Source organism: Mya arenaria, chromosome 13 (genome assembly GCF_026914265.1).
Source record: "Mya arenaria isolate MELC-2E11 chromosome 13, ASM2691426v1".
Lineage (NCBI taxonomy): Eukaryota > Metazoa > Mollusca > Bivalvia > Myida > Myidae > Mya > Mya arenaria.
Genome location: NC_069134.1, coordinates 49,557,379 through 49,582,288, shown reverse-complemented (window position 1 = coordinate 49,582,288; position 24,910 = coordinate 49,557,379). Strand labels below are relative to the sequence as shown.

The following is a 24,910-nucleotide window of genomic DNA, read 5'->3' as shown; positions in this document are numbered from 1 at the left end:
GCCGAAAATATGGTGTGTATGTTACTGCGAACTATCCGGTCTATTTAATTAATAATGTTGATTGCATTAGCGTTGAATACGTACCCAGTACAGTATTCAATATATTTTGCATGTGGGCTTGTGATGGGCATAAAGCACATTGCTACGTACGTTTGTGAAAATCGACGTGGGTCAGTGGTGTAATGATGTTCTATTTAAATTTCGTTTTGATTTGTAAAACAAAGACTCATGTTCATACTTTTTTATTTGTCATTATAATATATTGCATGTAAAAGAATACTTCCTAGCCCCCTCTTTGATTGGAACAACATGTTTGTACGTCCTTGAACATTACTCAGATCAGAATTCAACCATACATCGCTATCTCCTCCATTGGTAATTATATCTGTCAATAGTAAAACAGTTGATTCAATATCATTGCGGTAATTCTCATATTGTTGCAATTGTTCTGATGTCGCACGTTCATCAGAGTCAATGCTTCGACGATCTGGTTCAGAGGTTCCAAACTTGTTGGTAGCACGTTCATGTCCACGTTTTCTGACTTCCGGTAAAGCTGACCAATCAGGAAGAAGGGGGAGTGTTAGCAAGGGAAATAACCCACTGAAACAAAAATAAACACCATAATTACAGTCGTACGAACAATTGAACCAATTTAGGTCAAGATATTCAGTTAAGTATTATGTTCGTGTTACCATTTTGATTGTAGTTTTTAATAGCAAAGATGAGGGTCTGGTCGGTCCTTATAAAGCCCCGAAATGGTGTGTCAAAAGTGCTCAGCGCAAAATGTCGCTCAACTACCTTTATATTAGCCAGTTCGCATGCGTGAGATTCTAAATAACTCGCTTAATAAAACCATACAGTGACTAAATAGGAGTTTGGCGATCGTGTTCGTTACAATATGCAAATTTGGCGGTCTTGTTTACTGCTTAAGATATATTTTGAGTTGTCAACGCTCTTGTAAATGATTCAATGTGAATATGTCTCAGGATACAAACTTCTTTTTTATTTTATGGGAAAAGAATATCAGAAACAACTATGACTTATTATGCGTACTTGTAAGTTTCATCGCGGGATCTTTTCTCATGATGCATGTATGGACAGCATTCTGGTTCTCCTATCCCTGTATAGTAAACTGAAAACCTGAAAGATGATACACATTGTAAGACTGCAGCAACCGACCTTGGCAGAGGTCTAGCCCCGTGTGAGTCTAAAACCTTCGACCTTCCGCTCCGTTAAGGCGGACATCTTAACGATTGAATTTCGTTTGTAAATTTCAAACTATGGTATTTTAAATAAAGTAAACCAAGTAACGACTATGTCTATTTGAACAACAATCCAGGCTCTATCAAAGTAAAACATGTCATTGTCCAAGAACACGATTGCAAAACATAGTCTTGAATGGATTTTCAAGAAAATTAAGTTCATAATGATATAGATCGATCACTCTATCGGAATATGTTGTTCTTAGAAGTCATAGGACTGGCTGTGAATCGAATCGCTTGTCTGCTCTCTTTGAGAAACTTATTGGATTTTTAAATAAAATGGATCCATTTGCTTGTGACACTAACCTAATATTTAAAAATGTTTTAAAGACTTTACAAATGATGTCGTACACTCTTTGATAAACTGGCTCCAGTATAACGAAACTACCCAAGTCAAATCTCAAATCTCTATTTTCTACTCATATAACCGCATCAAATCAAGTATTAACAAGTCTTTAAAGCTCAATCTCTCATAGAATATGGTGATTAAATACTTTGGTCAATATTCCGAAAAAAATCTACAGCAAAAATGTAATTGAGTACAACAAATTGTTTTTTTTAAACAATTACTCCTGTTTTATTTTTTTTTGCTTTTGAATAATTGTTCTTTAAAATATTGAAAAGAAAAGTTTTTAACAACACATTTTGTGAGAAAATACATTTTTAAAGATAGTCAAAATATGCAGGATTTTAAACTTTAATCTGCTTGTATGTGTGCAAATGAGCTGAGATTAAGGACTTTATTTAAGTGTTTTATTTTTGTTATTAGAGCCAAGGGTGGTATTTAAATCTGGTCTTAATTGGTTTTAAGAACGATCTAGCTAATCGGATTGATCTATATAAACAACGGGCATATACATTGAATGGAGTCCGTGATGTATGAAATATGGAAAAATATTGACTTACGTTGCATGTTGAATACCACCCCAGGTCCTGATTTTTGTTTTACTAGGTTTTATCAAAATATACGAATAACTAAACTTACAAACAGAGTGTAGAATATGCATGGTCGTCTTTCAAGAACGGCAAGAGTTCGACAGGTACACACTCACAACTCAGAAACTTTTTTAGGCAAGATGCGCTTGTTTGGCAGTCGGTCGTCCCACTAAGCTCCTCACAGATTCTGGCCCCGTCCATTACCGCTGTTGACCACGTGACCACTACGGAGAAAGAGTTGGAGAAAAGCCAGAGCAGAAATACCAGCTCCTGTCCTGCCATTGACCACTTCCTGGAGTAAAAAAAAGTTGAGATTATGATACAAATTGATATCAAGCAAATAGGACAAGCCGTGTTTAAACAACTTTGTAGCACTTTATGTTCCAGGTCTGGAACACTTTGTTTCGTGTACCCCAACACAGACAACAAAACTCAGCATAAAATTGATTTATGCAAAACCGTATCTGTGCATGATTCAAATAACATTTAAACACAACTGCATTTATATGTATATTAAATAATACAAACATTAGGACTAATGCCTTGGTACATTAAAGTACAAGGCGTAGGTGAGTTTGGTTTGTGGTAACCAAGCCGGACAAGTTGGCTTCCTCCGTGTTCTCCCACAGCACTAGGACAATAACTAAAATTTACGTTTAGTTTTGTTAGTACTAAATTAAAGATGAACTCTTACTGCCAAATAAAAGGTACCACAATTAATACAATTGTTTTGACATACCGGGAAAGATGAATCAATATCGAAAAAATGGTTCTTTAGATTGAAACCGCGTGAAAAAAAAAATGCATTAAACACGGTATTTCTACATTATGAGACGATCGTTGATCTCCATAAATATTTTAATACACACCATATGCATGCGTTTACAGCTATTAAATACACGGTTAAAATCTTGTTACCAGTTATTAATATTTTCCATAAATGCATTATTAAGTCAGTCGTTAAAGGTTTATCACTCAAAAATTATGTTTGTTACATACATGTGTATAATGATTATAAATACGATTATTACTTAAATATTTTACACATTATGTCGGTCTGGTGTTCTGAGGAAAAACATGTATTGTCAAAGCTTAAGTGTCTTCGTTGGCGTCGTCATGGAAATATTTATCATTGCCAATATCTAAAACTCATATCAGCAAACTATTCAACAATTACTTTGTAATGAAAGTGCAATGAATCGTCTGTTTCGCCTTTGCAACCATTGAAGGATTGGTTGTTTCAGACGAAAGAAAGGGAAACAGCTGATTTAACGCTTTGGCTTTCGTTTTCAAACTTGATTCCCCAAACAAAACATACTGTTTTTAGTGTGGTGTACATACCACCTGAAAATTCAACTTTTGCATCAGATGACCCTTTTTTTGGAAATAAATAACGACATTGAACTGTTATCGACAAAGTTTAATAACGTATGTATGTTTTGAGATTTTAACTCCAGGATTAAAAACTGTAAAGATTTTTATAGAAGTTGATAATGATATATTTAATGAACTTGACCTGTTGGATATCTACGATGAGAACATGTCTGAAATAAAAATGTTTGAAAAAACAGATGTTAGTGTAGAAAGAATTAGCTGTGATAAAACAGTGAACAATTATGGAAGTAAATTTTTAGATTTTTTATTGAAAAATAATCTGTTTATATTGAATGGTAGGACTAATGGTGATAAAATCGGTAAATGCACATTTAAAGAAACAAGCGTTATTGACTATTGTATCATCACTTCAACTGCCATGTTTAAATTTATTGACCGGTTTGATGTATTTGATTTCTGTCCAAAGATGTCAGACGGCCACTGTCCGATATATTTCACAATTCATATAAGCTCAAAACATATTAAGAATACAACCAATCAGGCTTCGACCCCTGTAATGTGGGATAAAACCAAATCAGAGCTATTCATCGAAAATATTGATGAACAAATTAGAAGATATCATAAATAGTAACGATGTAACACTAAAATATATTTTTGTTGACAGTGCAAAATTGTCTTTTAACACAAAAGACAAAAATACAAATTCAAAAACAGAGCAAACAACACAACGTATATTTGGTACAATAAAAACTAAAATAGCCAGACAGAAATTCCATCGAGCAAAATATAATTACAAATTAAAAAAGAATCATGCAAACTTACACTCATTAAAAAGAGATCATTACAAAACTTAAGAAATCTAAACAAAAAGATCCAAAGCAATTTTGGAAAATATTGAATGGCAAAAGCAAAACTAATGTTGAAGCATCACTAAAAGACCTATATAATCATTTCAAAAGTGTTAATGCAACTATTTTTAACGATGAAACAAACATATATAATAACTCGCCTTTTGAGACACCGGAGCATATTAATAGTATTCTTAACTCCCCAATAACCAAGGAAGACATACAAAAAGTGGTTAAAAAATTGAAAAATGGCAAGGCTGATGGCGTAGATTTGATTTTAAACGAACACATTAAATCTACTTTAAATTTATTTGAAAATATATATGTAAAACTATTCAACATAGTGTTATATACTGGTTATGTCCCTGAATCTTGGACACAGGGAATTATTCAACCAATTTTTAAAAACAAAGGAAGCCCGCTAGGTGCAGACAATTATGGGCCGATCACACTTTTAAGTTGTTTAGGTAAGTTATTCACCGGTGTTTTAAATAACCGTCTACAAACATTTGCTGAAAATAAAGACCTTATAAAAGCTTTCAAGCTGGATTTCGCTCAAACTACTCAACAACAGATAATATGTTTGTGGTGCACTGTTTAATACAAATATTAAGAGCTAAAATGAAGAAATTATGCGTTTATTGACCTCAAAGCTGCATTTGACTCTGTCTGGTGTTCATGTCTTTGGTCGAAACTTATTTCATATAACATTGGTGGTAAATTTTTATGGGTCATTAAAAATATGTATAATTCCATTAAATTGAGTGTTAGGGTTAATGGTGAGTCGTCTAATATTTTTTTTTTAAAGTAATATAGGGGTCAGACAAGGGGAAAATCTTTCTCCAATGTTATTTTCCCTGTTCCTTAACGATCTGCACGTATTCTTTAACACTAAAGAGCTTAATGGCATCGAAATCGGTGAAAATCAGTTATTGTCATATATGAAAATATTTATACTTTTATATGCTGATGACACAGCAATTGTCTGTGAAACTGCAAATGATTTACAAGATTGTTTAAATGCATATTATGACTACTGTCATACATGGCATTTAAAAGAAAATATTGATAAAACAAAGATTGTAATATTCTCATCTGGTAGAATGACAAATCACACTTTCCAATTTGATAATATGAACATGGAAACTGTGAAGTATCTAGGAATATATTTTAGTCGTTCTTGATCTTTTCTTTCTGCCAAAAAACATATTGCAAACCAAGCTACAAAAGCAATGTATTGTCTGATAAAAAAAGCTAAATCATTATACCTCCCAATAAATATGCAAATTGATTTGTTTGATAAGCTATTTAAACCAATACTTCTTTATGGATGTGAAATATGGGGTTTTGGAAATTTGGAGTTATTGGAAAAAGTACAACTTAAATTCTTGAAGCACATTTTATGCCTTCGATCCTCAACCCCAAACGCAATGGTGTATGGTGAGACTGGTGTATTTCCTATACAATTTGATATAGAACACGGATGGTTAAATTTTGGGCACACCTAGTACAACCGTCGAAAATAAAACTGTCTACCAAACTTTACTATGCGATGTATTGTCTTTATGATGATCTTCAAAATAACGGGAGTCAAAATAAATTAATCTGGATAAATAATATTAAAACTATGTTAATAAAAACAGGAATGTAAGGAATTTGGTTATCACATACATTTATTAACTGTAGATGGTTAACTCTCTCAGTATCACAAAAGTTAAAAGATTTGTTTATAACTGACTGGTACAGTACATTAAACACATTCACTACCTTCCGATTTTATAAAACATTTAAAGAAAAGTTTGAAATGGAAAAATATCTTTATAACACCTATGACATAAATACAAAAAGTTATGCAAAATTACGAATGAGAAATCACAAATTAACATGTGAAACTGGTCGATGGAGTAATGTCCCATACGAGAATAGAAAATGCACGCGTTGCAATAAAACGATAGGTGACGAATACCACTATATAATAGAATGTCCTGATTTTTTTTAAATCTGAGAAAAACGTTAATAAAACCTGTATTTTATGTTACACCAAGTTATGTTAAATTCCTAAACCTCTTTACAAGTACGAATGAAAATGATTTTAGAAAACTATTTGTTAAACACATATTAAAATCGTTTACCACCTAGTGTTAAAAACCGTTCATTATGTAAACGTATATCACTCGTTTATTCGGCGTATTAAATTGGAGAATTTTCCCATGCTATATTCTTTAAAAGTACATACTCTTCCGGAGATTTTTGACAATTGTCATACTGTTGATTTTTCTGTTTTAAAATGATTAAACTTGACATAATTTTGATTCTGATTATTGATAATTGTAATTCTATTTGTAATTTGAAACTCAATGTATCATTCCTTTCAGACAACATTTACCTCATTGTACACTTTGTTTTTATATTTGTATGTACTATGTGCCTGCATAAAGCCTCGTTATACTTAGCACTTATAATATCCTCATGATTTTAAACTCTGTTTGCATTGAGTGTATGAATAAACTTTGAAACTTTGAAGCTAATAATGTGTTACTTAGTGTTTGTTTTTATGATTACGATTGATTATTCTAACGCTACAAATTCAAAACCTGTGGTTTAATATGGCCGATAAATGGTTTCAAAATAAACACAATAAAACAATATACCTGCCACAGCTCTTTGTGAACGTTAAAGTGTTGCTATGGTTTTAAACAAATAATATGTTCATTAAGTACGTTTATATTTGTTCTATCACATTGTTGTAGCCATTTCATTTTCTCAGCAACGTTAATTTTAAACTGTAAAAGTAGATGGTACTTGCATCTTTGTGTCGGCCAATGACAATCGAGGATTTTTTCTTTTTTTTTGTAGATCGATGCTGACGAATGCACCAAAAAATAGTTTCAAAGTGTATATTTCGGTAAGTCCATTTTCCTCGAAGGGTTACTTCTTAACTAGTTTTAGTAGCAAAAGGAAGCATAAACTTGGTGTTCACATTTTAATATAGGCCCATGACAATCGAGGATTTTAAAATTGTCTGTTCATATATTTTACGTAGATCGATTCTTACGAATGCCCAAGCAAAACAACAACAAATAAGTTCGAGATCAATTTAGATGATTATTGGCAGCCCACTCTATGGTCTGTAGAAGTAGACGGTATTTTCATCTTTGTGTGGCCAGTTACAATCTTTTTTTCTTTTTTTTATATGTTAATTTAACGTAGATCGATGCTGACGGGTGGACCAAAACTAGTTTCATAGAGTATATTTCGGTCAGTCTATTTTCCACGAAGGTTTACTTTTTAAACTAGTGTAAGTAGTAAAAGGATGCATATGTATATACTTGTTTTTTTTTGCATTTTTTGGTATAGGTCCAAGACAATCGAAGATTTAAAAAAATTGTGTATTCATATATTTTACGCATATCAATTCTTAAGAATGCCCCAGCAAAAAATACAAAAAGGTTTTAAGCCAATTTTGATGATCCGAGGTAGAGTGCTAATTTTCTTAAGATTGCCAAAAATGAACTGGAAGGCGTTTCATAAAATTGATTGTTTCCATTAACCCGACCGACCCTATTTTCTTCCTCCCGAACCGACAATTTGTTTTTGAAGCGTGAATTTGTTTTCGTTATTTCCTAAAAAAAATGAGCATTTTTAGGGTGAATATGTGAAAAATTTGACAATTTCATATTTTTTTTTCTAGAATACTGGTATACCGTGATATCAGCAGGTTTGGTACAGAATCCCGGTTCACAAAAAAAGTTATGCCTACCTATCTACCATGTTAGTGGAAACAAAGAACTTCTTTGGCTACGCATATACTAGTACGTATACTTTTCTAAAGATCTATAAATAAAAGTCATAAAATGAAGATTCTTCTTTCGCCATTTTTGGTCATATGTTTATAGTTTGCCAGTATGTTTAAACCAGTACATCTTTTTGTAACTGTCTGGCCTTAGCTTTGTGCCTATTTAGGGACTGGCTCATGTTTCTTTACGGTTATGCATCTAAAAATACTAATATTTTTTATTGTTTTACTATTTGATAATTGCCAACAAATCTAATGGATTTAATGGAGAGCGATACAGTCAAGATTTCTTTAGAAAACTGACAAACAAACCGCTCGCCGTAAGGACTCTGAAGCTGAAGGATAATTTAACCTTTAAGCCTTTTGCGGACAATATTAGAACATATATACATGTATATCAACATTTGATAAAGGGTTCCAGCCGTCAATATCAAAGTTTCATTCATACATTTTTAATGGTTTGTCCTACTTTATTTCGTATTTAAAAAACGATATTTAACAAAACAGTGCCATTGTAGTTTTGTGCGACATCTATAACTGTTAAAGATGTTGCATTTGCTTTGAAATTTTCTTGATTGATTTGGGGGGTGAACTTAAAGCCACGATCATTCATCATTTCAACACCTTGAAAAAATATGTTAATTTGCGAACATGTCATAACGTAGTTCATTGTGAATGCACCTGTTATTCATCCAATCAAAAGACTATCATTTTTTAACGATCGACTTTAGATGCGATTGCCAGTGTTTTGCTGTTACTACAACAAACGTTTGACATGCAATTTCCCCGATGGTTATGGATTAGATCAGGAAGCAATTTCGTGTGGACGTGACTGTTCCAGCATTGTTGTTCAAAGCTTTAGATTCTGGGCAGTCAAATTCTTTTTTTTTTGAAAGGTGCAGACCTTTAAATATTCATCAAAAATTGATTTATTGCGTGTGCGATGCTTTTATATGTTTTTGTATTTTGCAAGACGATTAAAGGGACTCGCTCATGTTTTTGGACCAAAATTAAGTGTTCCCGGTTATGCATTTGAAAACACCTATTTTATCATTATTTTACTCTATGATATCGAAATTGCGGATATAGACAATTTAAGTATTCTATATTGTAAGCTGTACTACAATGTGTCCGGGTTTTGATCAGAGAGCGTGCACGGTTTAATTTAACAGCATTAGTGTGATACGGCATGGTCTCTTTTATTTATTCACATTTGCAGCTGATTTTCTGTAGGATATAATTTACATTCATTTTGCATAAGCTAGTCGACCTTTCGTGAACTGTGTAGGAGGAATTTCCTGAGTCATGCATATGTAAAACACAATTTAAAACATCTGGATAATGTTCTTGATAAAGGCGATAATTATTACAACCCAAACCATTATTACCGCAAAAAACAAAGTAATGAAAAGGGGGGAATTGTTAATATAAGAATTGATTCTTATTTTTCGTGCGTTCATGCAGTATAAATGCTTGTTGAGCGCGCATTTATGGATTTGCAAAATTGCGGCAGAGCGATCATACTGCATGGACTCACGAAAAATAGGAATAAATCTTAACTAAACATTATTAAAGGACATCACTTAATTACTGAATGTCCGATTCTTGTAAAGCTTCACTTTCCCAAATGCATTGCCGAGTGTTTTTAATAAGGATATAGGGTAATGTCTGGCGGACAAAAAAAGCTTAAAGATTTGTTTTATTTCGATAGACAATTTTGCGTAAATTTCCAACATAGTGACAAGAAAGAGCATGCCTGAAGACATACTCTAAAAAATTAAGCAGTACTTTGATATATGCATGTTAAAAGAAGAGAAAAGCAGCTGAAACTTTCAAAGTGTATTTAAAACATTGACATTGTACGTTATATAATATTTCCATGAGGTAAATGAGTCATGTTGACACGTTTGTCATATTTACTGCGATTTGTCTGAGAAATTCTATTCTGCCTTAACAATTAAACGAAAATAAAGTGATAAACATTTACGCGTTCTCTTGGCCAAAGGGGAAAATGTGTTTATATAGTCCAAAAGACGTCATTGAATTTTAAGTTTTATTGACCAAACTATTAAACAAAGTATGGCACTACATTTTTGAAGATTGTTTGTCTATTGAACAATACTACTGATAAAGATCAGCTGGGGCCGTATTCAATATGCAACTTAGATTGAACTTAAAATTAAGATTAGAAACTAAGTATTTTGATTGATCTGTATATTTAGCTGACCAATAGGCTAAATGGAATCACTCAGGCATGTCTAAGGATAGGATCAATAGTGAATATTGGCCCTAGTAACACTGTGTGCGAGTTGCGTAAGCAGAGAGCTGCGTAAGCAGAGAGCTTTAGCCAAGCCAAACCTAGCTTAGTAACCACCTGGCTCCAATATCACAAAATACTTAAATCGAATCTCAATCTCAGCCCTTTAATTCGCATAACATCAAAATCGTATTTATACGCTTTAAAATCAAATTCTCTCGTAGTGAATGTTGATTGAAATCTGCAAGATTTAAAAGAAAAATTATTCCAAAATGTAATTTAGTATAACTCATTGCTTTTTAACAATAACTTTAGTATAATTTTTGCTCTAGAATAAGTTTTCTTTCAAATATGGACAAAGGTTTTTATCAGAACATTCTACGATTTTTTTGAATAGTTAAAACATACAATATGTTGGTTTATTCTTTGCTTTTATGAGAAAATTTGTGATTTAGACTTTGGTATTTTTGTGATATTAAAGCCTGGCTTTCAAAAGCAATTTCGTTTAAAACAGTGATAAGTAAACCAAAAGAAAATTAATCTTAAAAATCAAAGCGAATTGAATAGTTCATTTTAAAGGAGGAGGATGTATGGAAAGATTTGTTTAATTCTGAAATACAGACAGTCATGTTTGTTTATATACGAAGGCTTTAAGAAAAGATCGTGTCAAGTTTTCATAACTACTTTCATACTTTTTTAAATTTGGTACATCGTACTTTCTCATAGATTTATTAGTTTTTTTCAATACCTCGGGGGCAAGTTAGGCGCTGTACCCAAAATTTTCACAATGGGTATATTTATTTTTTTACTTGAAGAAACTGATAATTGTTTGACATAATTATTGTTTATGTTCTTATTTTTAAGAATAAGTAAAAAGGACTGTTAAATTGCACCCCCACATCAGTATTGTATGAAAATCTCTTTCAACAGACAGAATTGTTTATTGTCGACTCGTGAACATGTTAATAACAGTTTCTTGACAAAACATGATTTACTTAAGAAAATAATTTATATTGTCACAATGATACATGGCATACTACAATGTTTCATCAATTTGTTCTATATTTTTAAATAGCATTGTGTTGTAAAGGCAGTTGTTTTCTTTTAACTCTCAGTTGTACCACGTTGATACACCAACACGATTAAACAAGGAAATTACTATTTATCTCGTGCTTTACCTTATTTCCGGTTTAATATAACCATTAGTCTTGCAACATGTGTGATAAAAATTGCTAAATTGGTACTACATGCATTCCAGCAACTCATACGTTGAGTTCTTATTTCGATTTGAATATTTATTGAATGAAGTTGTTATTTTTTTATCATTTAAATCATAAGAGAAAAGCGCGATATTTTGTCTTGATTTCCTGACAATTATTCCTAGAATGTTCGACGATTTTTGTATTTAAAAATGAAATGACGTCATGAACATTTTTCAAAATTACTACGTCATCATAAGATTTTTTTTAATTTTCAAAAACCAAGCCACTGTGCTTCCGGGTACTACATTTCTGCAATGCATGAAACGCGGGAATCAGCATTGCTTTGCTAACTTGTAATTTATTCGCCTCATCATCCGCGCAGCTGAAACAGTTATGTTCTTTTTTGTTATTTGTTACTGGAAAAGGGCATGTGCTAAAAAGAATTTGTCACTCGTCATCAAATAAAAAAACAAATTTTATCAACTCTCATACGTCATTAGCTTTTAAGTTATTAAAAAAGCTTACAAAGTTTTTAAATAGCCCTCGTACCGTGGCATAGGATTTTTAACCAACCCCTTCGAGGATAACTACAAAATATACGTCACTTTTACAAAACCAGTACTTTCTCAGAAGTATTTAACGGTGTAACGTTCCTTGTTTGCGAATTTTTGTCTGCTTATTCTCATAACCTTCCATTAGAGTCAGGTATAGCTACTCTTAAAAGGTTCTGATTAATTACTTTTCCCTTGAACAACTTTCCCAAATATACAAATTCAGCTGTTTTAATTTGAATGTAACCATACGAGGCTTTTGACCCGTCATACAGAAACAGTGTTTATTATTCGTTTTCGCGGATTCTAGCCGCCTTTCAAAATTTAAATCACGTAGTTGAAGCATGGCTGCATTCTTAATGGAAATATATTTGGATATTGCTTCTGTTTTTCCATGTGGGATTTACGTTAAGTAATATCTACTGGTCGTCTGTAAAATTGTTTTACGATAACGTGGATGCAATTACATGATAGGATTTTTGACATACTAGTAGATCGTTTATTCATAAAATAAATATTTGTTGAACAAATCGTGCAAATACCAAGGGCGGCTCTATGAATTGCTGTTAGAGGGTGAGGGTTACTTAGGTGCGTACGCTTTTGACTTGCGCCCCTCCCTCAAAACCTAATTTATTTGGTTAAAACTGTTGGCAGTTGTTGGGATTTCAACAATTTCCTGTCCGAAATGGTGCATTTTGGGTCTATTTTATTACATTTTCTCCTATATTGAAAGAAAAAATAAAGTTGCACGATTTAGGAGATTGGACGCCGGGTGCGCCCCATCCTTGATTCGCTAGTGAATACTGTCACCCTTACCACACATTTTGTATTTGTGCGATGTTATACGGACCGTTTTCGTTCATATACAGTTTTGGGCAATCATATATTTATCCATTATTGCAAAGGGGAATTGTCCATACATATGCACTTGTGAAACGACCTCTAATTATTTCAAAACATTGCTGAGTCAAAGTTTTACATAAGCCCCTTTAATTGATTTCATGTTCACTTCCAATCAATTATAATAAAAACAAATTGAAAAACAGAACAGAACATGTATTATTAACGTGAGCATATACATTTCATTGCTGTTACAAAAAAAACAGAAACACATGGCATGTGTTCAAGTTAACAGTAACTTTTATGTTATATTTAATAAAAACAAACTGCACGAGCCCGTGTTGAAATCTTATGTTACCATCCCACAAAAGTAAAACCGTTATCTGCAATTCATCCATTTATGATATACACAAACCACTGTTTATTTGTCGCTTTTAAGAAAATGGTGGCGAGGCCCTTTTGATGGGGAAACTAGCGCCGTTATGGCAAAAAGGGGACACATACTAACATGATTCATAAAATGTTTAAATTATTTTCAAACGCTTCATTCAACAAACCTATCGCCATATTCATGAATGCTTTACTTTACTTTATTGCTACATTTGCTAAATGACAAGAGGTCAATGCTCCACAAAAATATAAAATAAGGGGTATTTTTTACCTAGGTAGGGGCAACATATATACTATTCAGGAGGAAAATTTGGGCCGAATTTACGAAAAACAACAACAACTGCAAACTATAGTTTAAATTTAACTGCATTCATCAATGTATATCACATGTTTTCAACATTATTAGTGCCCTATTGAATTATTTTTGAAGGTTAATAACATTTAATTCCGATGGAAATGATGTACTGTATGATAAATTGATCTGGGAAGAATCTAAATCAAATGAATTGTTTCCATTGTTAGACCATAACGGTCCATGTTTAAAGATGCACTCTACTCCCAAATAAGGTTTACCACAATTAATAATATTGTTTTAATATTACAAAAGGGATGAATAAATGTCGAAAACAGTGTAGTTTAAAGAAATAAGCTTAAAACACGGTATTTCCAACTCATGAGACTGAAGTAGACCACATTAAATCCTTTAGCATTCACCGATAATTTAATATTTTTGCGCTTTATGCTATTAAATACATGGTTACAATCTTGTTATCAGTAATTAATATTTCTATAACTGCATTATTTAGTAAGTAGTTGAAGGTTTATCATTGAAAATTGATGTTTGTGATACAGGTGTATGTATTGATTTTGAATAAGAGTGCCACCTCAATGAACTAAAAGTTATATTCACTAGTGGTGACATTGATGTTGATAGTTGTATGAATATATTATCTGATATGATTGTATATGATATTTCATCCTCATATTTTTCATAATACACGGAGCGATTGTTGTTCTGTTCGTAAACCTAGATTTTTATTATGGAAAGGAGAAGACTAACCTATGTAAACTGTGTAAAAATAATTTTCGAAAGTTCTGGCAGTATATAAAAAGTTTAATAGGAAAGGTAATACGGTTTCTCATGATGTACCTTTAGAAACTTTGTAAATCATTTTAAAAATAGGTCATCCTCACCAAATGAGAGTAGCTTTCGTAATGATATTTTTAATGAAGGTGAGAATATCTCAGTAAATAATCTTGATTGTGCGTTTACTTTAGAAGAGCTTTGTGATACAATTTGTTGTATGTCTAGACACAAAAGTTGTGATATCAGTGGTATAGTTGCATTTTTTCATCGATGCAGAACTTTTTATTTCAACATATTAAGTTACTATTTCCAACTATATTTTTGATAATAGATTATATCCAGAAGCCTGGACTAAAGGTGTTATTGTGCCTATCTATAAAAGGGCAATAAAACCAATCTTCGTTCTATAGGAGTATTACACTGGTCAATGTTATTGCCAAAATATTCTCATTATCGATGAGATATACGACAAATTATATTAGATGTGTTAAACTGAAAATGATTTCACAAACGCTCAGTTTGGCTTTCGCGATAGCCGCAGCACGGTGGATTGTTTATTTAAGTTGTATATAGTAATTCAAAACGTGTCATCCCAGAAACGAAGATTATACCATGCTTTTACTGACTGTGAAAAGGCCTTTGGCACTGTTATACATGATGCTTTATGGATTAATTTAATCCAATCTTGTATAAGGACTCAAACGTTAAAAATGTTAAAATATTTTTATGCAAATATAAGGCATGTGTCAAAGATTTGTATATTTAATATGCCATATTCAGATATCTTTGATATTTATTTTGGCTTAAAACAAGGGGAACCCCTTTCTCCTCTTTCAATCATTATGCTAATAGATGATATTCAAAACAATGTAGATTTGATAGTCCGACCAATAGTAGTATTTTCACCACCTGCCGTTGTATATGTAACAATTGGTTCTGTGCAGAGATATTCATGCAAATGGGTCTTAAAATAAATGTTGCTAAAACCAAAAAATGTATCTTTGAAAAACGTAAATCATTAAATCATTTATTTAGACAATCGACAATCAACCTATTGAAATTTTTGATAGCTTTTGTAACATAGATATAAAATGTTATTATACTGGAAGTTAAGTTAATGCTGTAAAGTCTCAGGAAGATCAAACTTTAAAAGCGTACACTCACCTTGTATAAATGTTCAGTAGAGTACAGCTTGATGTTATGAAAAAGTTGTCATTGTTTGACTCCTTGATTGCCTAAATACCTATGTATGGATGTAAAGTTTTGGGAATTTATGATATGAAATAGGATAACAAACTTTATCTCAGGTTTTGTAAACATATTCGTAGTCAGTATGTACAGCGCTGGTCTGATACTATTAATTCGCAGCCTAAGATATTTTAAACAATTTAAGAAAGATTTTAAATTCGAGAAATATCTTCAAATTAATGAATGAAAAATATAGAAATTGCTTTATCCAGACTGCGATGGTGTTCACACTCTCTGTAAATCGAGGTTGGAAGGTATACTAATATAATTTACGTATAAATCGTAAATGCAAACTATGTAATACTAGTGTGGTAGAATGTGAATACCGCTATTAACTATTCTGTCCTTCTTTTACTCCGTCGTTCACAATATAGTGTTTCAATGGGTCATGGAATTCACTGAATAGATTTGTAAAGATAATGTCATCAAATAATAATATCACTTTAAGATGTTTGGCTAAATTCATATTCACTGCTATGCAAGGTCTCCATTGATGCAGATGCTTCTTACTTTAATACCTACAAGTCAAGTATATTTTTGATTTAGGTCATATTTAATTGTTTTATGTATTTTTACAACCTTTGTGTGTTGTGTTCATCTCATTTAATATGTGTTTATGTTACTGTTCGTGGCCAAAGGCTTTTGTATTGCCAATATTGCCAATAAAAATTGAATAACTAAAACTTGAATTATTTGACAAAATTGCTTCTTAGCATACATTTGATATGGAACATGTTTTTTTTTCAGAACAGCAATGCGAAACAACATAAAACAATAAGTATGATAAGGTTAGTGCCAAATAGTACAAATCGACATTAAATATAGAAAGTTTGACTCTCTAACATAAACCTCACACTCTATTGACAAAGAAATCACGTGACTAGTTACCAGTAAAACTGTCCTGCAACATAACGAAATAAGAGTTCGTTTCACATGGCTGCCGTTGTATGACACATGCAAATCGCACGGCTGGATTTCACGTTTACTTTACTCAAGACCAAGTCAAAAGTTTTGTAGGTTTTTTTCTTTGTAACGTATTGAATGAACAATTCCAATTTAAAAAAATCCTTTAGAACAAAAGGGAGAGAAATACACTTGTTTGTATCATATATCGTCACATTCAATTTTCTTTACACATATCTTTTTTTTTTCAAATTAATTAATTTGGTATGAAAATGGCAATGATGTCCGGTGGCAGTATCATGGCATCAACCAGGACAACTACAGTTTCATTGCAACTAAATACAGGGTTTATCGCCTGAAATTCGATGGCACCCACCAGGGAAACTATTCTTTCATTGATACTAGATACTAGATTTATTTCCTGGAAGTCCGATGACACTCACCAGCGCAACTACTCGTTCATTACTACTTACTAGTAATACAAGGTTTATCGCATGAAGTTGGATGGCACTCACCAGGGAAACTACTCTTTCATTGCTATTAGATACAAGGTTTATCGCCTGAAGTCCGATGACACACAACAGGGCAACTACTTTTTCATTGCTACTAGATACAAGGTTTATCGCCTGAAGTCGGATGACACACACCAGGGCTACTACTCTTTCATTGCTACTAGATACAAGGTTTATCGCCTGAAGTCTGATGACACTCAACAGGGCAACTACTCTTTCATTGCGACTTGAAACAAGGTTTATCGCCTGAAGTCTGATGGCACTCAACAGGACAACTTCTCTTCCATTGCTACTAAATACAAAGTTTATCGCCGAAAGTCGGATGGCACACACCAGGGCGACTACTCTTTCATTGCTACTAGATACAAGGTTTATCGCCTGAAGTCTGATGACACTCAACAGGGCGACTACTCTTTCATTGCTACTAGATACAAGGTTTATCGCCTGAAGTCCGATGGCACTCAACAGGGCGACTACTCTTTAATTGCTACTAGATGCAAGGTTTATCGCCTGAAGTCGGATGGCACTCAACAGGGCAACTACTCTTTCATTGCTACTAGATACAAGGTTTATCGCCTGAAGTCTGATGGCACTCAACAGGGCAACTTCTCTTTCATTGCTACTAGATACAAGGTTTATCGCCTGAAGTCGGATGACACTCAACAGGGTAACTACTTTTTCATTGCTACTAGAAACAAGGTTTATCGCCTGAAGTCCGATGGCACTCAACAGGGCAACTACTCTTTCATTGCTACTAGATACAAGGTTTATCGCCTGAAGTCGGATGGCACTCAACAGGGCAACTACTCTTTCATTGCTACTAGATGCAAGGTTTATCGCCTGAAGTCCGATGGCACTCAACAGGGCAACTACTCTTTCATTGCTACTAGATGCAAGGTTTATCGCCTGAAGTCGGATGGCACTCAACAGGGTAACTACTCTTTCATTGCTACTAGATGCAAGGTTTATCGCCTGAATCCGATGGCACTCAAGAGGGCGACTACTCTTTCATTGCTACTAGATGCAAGCTTTATCGCCTGAAGTCGGATGGCACTCAACAGGGCAACTACTCTTTCATTGCTACTAGATACAAGGTTTATCGCCTGAAGTCGGATGGCACTCAACAGGGCAACTACTCTTTCATTGCTACTAGAAACAAGGTTTATCGCCTGAAGTCGGATGACACTCAACAGGGTAACTACTCTTTCATTGCTACTAGATACAAGGTTTATCGCCTGAAGTCCGATGGCACTCAACAGGACAACTACTCTTTCATTGCTACTAGATACAAGGTTTATCGCCTGAAGTCCGATGGCACTCAACAGGGCGACTACTCTTTCATTGCTACTAGATACAAGGTTTATCGCCTGAAGTCGGATAGCACTCAACAGGGCAACTACTCTTTCATTGCTACTAGATACAAGGTTTATCGCCTGAAGTCCGATGGCACTCAACTGGGCAACTAATCTTTCATTGCTACTAGATACAAGGTTTATCGCCTGAAGTCCGATGGCACTCAACAGGGCAACTACTCTTTCATTGCTACTAGATACAAGGTTTATCGCCTGAAGTCGGATGGCACTCAACAGGGCAACTACTCTTTCATTGCTACTAGATACAAGGTTTATCGCCTGAAGTCCGATGGCACTCAACAGGGCAACTACTCTTTCATTGCTACTAGATACAAGGTTTATCGCCTGAAGTCCGATGGCACTCAACAGGGCAACTACTCTTTCATTGCTACTAGATACAAGGTTTATCGCCTGAAGTCCGATGGCACTCAACAGGGCAACTACTCTTTCATTGCTACTAGATACAAGGTTTATCGCCTGAAATCGGATGGCACTCAACTGGGCAACTAATCTTTCATTGCTACTAGATACAAGGTTTATCGCCTGATGTCCGATGGCACTCAACAGGGCGACTACTCTTTCATTGCTACTAGATACAAGGTTTATCGCCTGAAGTCGGATGGCACTCAACTGGGCAACTACTCTTTCATTGCTACTAGATACAAGGTTTATCGCCTGATGTCCGATGGCACTCAACAGGGCAACTTCTCTTTCATTGCTACTAGATACAAGGTTTATCGCCTGAAGTCGGATGGCACTCAACTGGGCAACTACTCTTTCATTGCTACTAGATACAAGGTTTATCGCCTTCGCAATATAAGGAAAAAAACACACAGGTTTAAACCACTTTGAGTTTAAGCCATTTTATACTATTCCTTAAATATGTTTCTAAACTTATGTTTCCTTTACCCTGATATTTGATGTCTTCCTTTGCCATAATATGACCATTAAAAATATACTAACAAAAACCTATTATATATCAGTTTAAGTAATGTCTTTCATCCCCTGTTTTTAGTATAATTGTACGTGATTGAAATGTTTGATCCAGCGCGACTTTATTTCTACATCATTTAGTAATTTATCATAAAAAACACATTGCAGGAAATTCTTTAATAAGTTCACGTTTTTTAAGCATGAAATTCTATAGGTACTACATTAAAAAGTAATATCTGGAAAAGATTAGTTATAACTATTGAGTATTAATGATTCACAGGAAATGACAAAGAGAAATTAGAAACATTATTGGTCGAATGCATAACGGTTTAATTCTTGGCTTTATCTGTTGAACACGTTTGTCGCAGCTTAAAACTGAGAATATTAAAAACGCGGCCCTTTGAGATTAGACAAAATTAAGACACACGCATTTTCTCTTTGCTGTCGTTTAAAGTCCCATAATGTGTTAGTGATGTAAACTTATATTATGGATGTATATCTTTATATTCCTTTAAAAATAGTTTCCCCGGTAATGCATATGAAAACACTAATTATTTCATCATTTTACACCATGAATATCGAAATTGCAGAAAAAAAAATCAGTTATAGTATAAAAAGGGTAATTTGGTTTAAGTGCGGTGTGAACATACGCCGGTCAAGACAAGAAAAAAAAGAAAATAAAGGCCTCAGGGCCTTATTCAATAAGCAATTTCGATTATTCTTAAATCTAAAATTAGAAATCAAGTGATTTAATTGGCCTGTATATTTAGCTGACCAATAGGCTGAATGGAATCACTGGGGGATGTCTATGGTTATGGGTAATATCAATATTGAATACAGGCCCTGCTCTACTAGGCCATTTGTACTTTTACATAAGTCGTCGATATTTTGAACTCTTGACAATACATTGATAACATCACTTGATAATGTCAGTCAACCAATTACGCAACAATCAAGATGTAATTAAGTGATTATTCGCGTTGTTAACGCCAGTATGAAACTTGTGGTCTCATAGGGTTCCAGCTTTTGGTATCTTAGTTTTAACACTCCTGACCATACTGATTTGCCTCACTTTATTTTGTCATACAAAGTGCCTATCTGCGATTTTTCACAAAAACATTGGTAATTTTTCATTCGAAAATACTTGCATCACATTTATTTAAAAAGGAGCTTATTTTTTTCATGTGACATTTCAATTGAAAATGCTCAGTATTTCTCTACTTATTTATCCAATCTTATACGGCAACTGCTCATGTACTGTTTGCAAAGCGCTATACTCCTCCTCCTCCTCCTCCTAATAATAATAATAATAATAATAATAATAATAAAGTGCACGTCTTTAACGTGTAGTTTCTTTGTATCACTAACTTCAAATTGATTCCAAGTGAAGGCCGGTATTATTGCATAAATAATTAATATCCCTAATAGTAGTCCTTAGCAAAATCTGTAAAATTGAAATTACTACGCGTACTTCTTGCAGCTTAGTTAAATGTATATAATTGTGACATTGTAAACCGTATTTGAACATTCAAGGTTGTTTTCGATGGAAAATGGCCGCGGAATTCTGATTGAGTGTGTTTCTAAAGTTGTTCGCGATGTCTCTATATGACATGGACACAAAACAGCAGTAAATGCTGTACGTGCATGTGTCGATACGGGACAGATGTAGTGAAGATGAAGTCTTGTTTCCATACTCGTAAAAATATTTATTTTCTCGAGTATGGTCGACATGTTGACTAAAGCTAGCGCCCTGTTGATGCGTTCAGCGACACACACACAAAAATCGTTTGGATCACTCGATCGAGTGCCACATGTCTTGAACCCGTTTTAAATAACTCTCTATAGAAATACTATTAATCTTATTTACTCGACAGAAATAGTTAACTTGACTTAAAATTGTTTCAAATTATTAATTTCAAATAATTTATTGTATAGAAATATATGCGATCAGCTCTTCTGATTACAATGCTTAAACAGGCGACCGGTCATTTAAGTTAATATAAAATACAGGGGATAAACTCAATAAACTGTCTGCTGGTAGTATCTTGCAATGCGCCGCAATGCTAACCAATCGAAATGTCATTTTCAGAACTCCGTCTCGTAAAAATATTAATGCTTATTGAAATGTACTACCATTATCGAAATTGAAGTCTGCGCCAATGGTCAAAATCGCGACAACTTCCCCGCTAATTTTGACAATAACATCCCCATGGCGATTTCATACAACCATGCTCGTCCGAAATCTATTTTCAGAGGCTCCTTTTGATGGAGTGGCGACTAGAGACAATGCAAAGCCCTCTGCGGGTGTCCATACAGTTATTCATTTCTGACTAGAGGTGTAATTTGCAAATTACCATCACAAAAGTGTGGATAGTGTATCGGAAAGCAATTTTCTTGCAATCGGAACTACTCGGTCATTTTCCATCGAAACAACATCGGATGGATATGTACGGTTTACAATGTCCGAATTCTTTACATTTAACTGCGCTGCATGTAGATGGTGTAGTAATTTCAGCTTAGCGGTAAAACCTAAGGACTAAACTCTTAGAAATTTTAATATTTTTGCAATAATTTATTTCACTTGGGATCAATTGAAACTTATTAAACAAATAACATGTTAAAAAATTACAATTAATTAAGAATAGTATATACAATTTTATGAAGTACTTTTAATGATACAACGGCATACATCCGAAGTTGTTTTTGATGGATAATGGCCGATGAGTTCCGATTGTTTTCGTGTAGTGGTTACATATGTTACCCATGTTACACAGGAAAAGCAAGTGAAAAATTCTTCAATATTGTCTGTAGAATTAACCCTTTTAAAATAAACGAGATTTTGACGTGTCTCGAAAATTCGTTATGTCAATTGATCATGAAATATTTTGAATTCGATTCCATAAATGTTTACCAGTAATTGGTCATCAATTTGTCCGATGAAATATACGCATTGAACACATGCAGTACATATTGAACACATGTGGAAGTGTTAAAACTATAAAAAAATAAATAATAAAAATGATGTATAGTTGTTTTGGCCCGTTTCAAATTGTGAATGCGGAAATAATTAAGTATTCATTTCTTTCATTAAAGTCAAAATAAAAGACGTCAAAGATACACTTTATTTTTCTGTATTTTTTAAATAACAATATTCAGACATGAGGAATAGTATTGTTAAATCGGTCTGATTCGTCCAATAGTGCTTTATGACTGTAATTATATCTCCGAATTCCTGCCTCTGCTATATCATTTCAACGTTTTGAAAATGTGTAAAACTACGTCGACATTACCAAACGTTATAAGCCGTGGGCAAATCCATTCAGTCCTGAGAATAAATGAAAAGAGCTCTTATCGGCCATTTTTTACTTAGAGAATATAAGTTGATGAATATATATATATATATAATAAATATAAGGAGAGTCAAGATCATCAAAGGCGGTACTCTTAATTATTTCTTTTTGTGATTAGTGCCTATAAATGAAACTTTTTTCCTTTGAAAAATCCATTAACAATGTGTTATTATTTTCTCCAAAGAATACATTAGAAGTACGCCTAGCCTTTTGAGAAATGCAAAGTAGAAACTTTACATTGGCATTTAAAATCCTAAATTAAATCTTCCACTATCATGATTTCACTTGATGCTAATTCAAACAACTAACAGGCGTGCCTTGACTTAATATTTTACATTTATTAAGCAGAAGCCGTCTAAAGCAAAATCGAGACGCCGTTGAAATTAGCTGTAAGCAAAATGTAAATAAATCTTATTACAGTTCAAATTTCCGTATATTATTTTTTCTCTCCCTTTTTTCTGGATGTAGGCTTGTGCTTTTATCATTTTGCAAGACAATTGTAAGTGTTTTGTATAAATGTACTACATTACAATTGCAGTGCTTTGAATAAAGGTACTGTAACATAATTGCAAATGCTCTGTATAAAAGTACTGCAAAACAATTGCACGAGTTACGTACTTTGTATAAAGGTACTGAAGGGTCACAATTCGACAAACTTTGAAGCCAAAAAGACATGTAATATAGCTTTAAGCTCAAGTTTTTCCTTAACTGAATATACTTTTTTTATAAGGTATCAAAACAAAACAAAATACTTTGATCAATAGAAAATACAGGGAGTGCTCAGTAGTCCATATATATTTATCGTAGATAAAACTATATTTGGCGAGATTCATAGTCCATTAAAAAGATAATTTATGTCCCAGGGACGAATAGTACTTGGTCATAAAAAATTCTGTTTCGATACCTACCCTTATATTCCCGCCCGATCGTCAGTGTTGTATTGCCTTTAGACAATTTGTTTTTGACTGTCATTTTTCTCTCTCATTTTGGTACATCGGAAAGAAGAATTAATGTATTTTTTTATAAATCCTTTGGGGAAGGGGGCAGTGAAATCAGAAACAAATACATATGCTCGATGACAATTCGAATGTTATGAAAATTCACATGAACCTAGACCAGAGCGATCAGTAATGTTCACCCTATATATATAATATATATATATGGCAAGCAGTTTATATATAAGATTGGCATTTAAGATACACAATATATAGAATTATATAAGCTTAAAAATAGAGATATTCAAGTAATCGTATTTCAGAGCAAGCTATCAAGCTATCCCTAACATAAAATCATACATGTTAAATTCCGTCTAAATACCATCATGTCCTTATATATGGCTGATTGTTACATTAAATAAAAACTAAAAAAGTATGCTATTATTATCATTATTATTATTATTATTATTATTATTATTATTATTATTATTATTATTATTATTATAATAAAACATAAAATAATAATAATACTATTTTATGTTTTATAATAATAATAATAATAATAATAATAATAATTATTATTATTATTATTATTATTATAAATTTTAATAACTTGAAGAGTATGATGATTATGATCTACTACTTAGTTATTCGTATATAGATAATGCATAAATGTATTTGAAAAAATAAAATGATATCGGAAACATTTTACAAGATTAAACATTTCTTCGGAAACATGTTTATTAATTTATTAAAACATTAAATATAAATATTTGTTCTCACCTTTGTGGTACTATTCCAACCTCAGACAGTTAAAAGCCAGTCCAAAACAACCGTTTTCTGAGTAGTCCGCATGACGAAGAAATAATTTTAATCTGAAATCACCACTTAATTACATATGAGACTCTATCAATCAATAATTAGCATCACAATAATTTTGGCCCAATAATAAAATGCCAGCAGGGATCATCTGAACAATTGCTTATCCGAATTTCCCTTTCAGTCAAGTCAATCCCTTCGAGGATGAAACCTTTTGCGCGTTAAAATTGTCCACTGGTTTCTAACGCATTGTGACGATTGTGGACAGTGCGCGACTATTTTCAGTAATGCCAATATCATACTCCAATCGGTTGATTCGACAGCGGTTTTTTCATTTGTTGGAATTCACAAAAC

General features: G+C 33.1%; 1 protein-coding gene across 1 annotated transcript; it reads right to left on the bottom strand.

Moving 5' to 3' along the window:
• Window positions 1–226: 226 nt before the first annotated feature.
• Window positions 227–24,767, bottom strand: LOC128213070 (uncharacterized). The gene is made up of 4 exons (XM_052918585.1): window positions 24,521–24,767; window positions 2,248–2,490; window positions 1,054–1,140; window positions 227–600 (listed from the first exon to the last, which is right to left on the bottom strand). Exons 2-4 carry the CDS (start codon window positions 2,478–2,480, stop codon window positions 243–245), a joined length of 678 nt encoding a protein of 225 aa, XP_052774545.1. The 5' UTR covers window positions 2,481–2,490; window positions 24,521–24,767; the 3' UTR covers window positions 227–242.
• Between the last annotated feature and the right edge of the window lie 143 nt (window positions 24,768–24,910).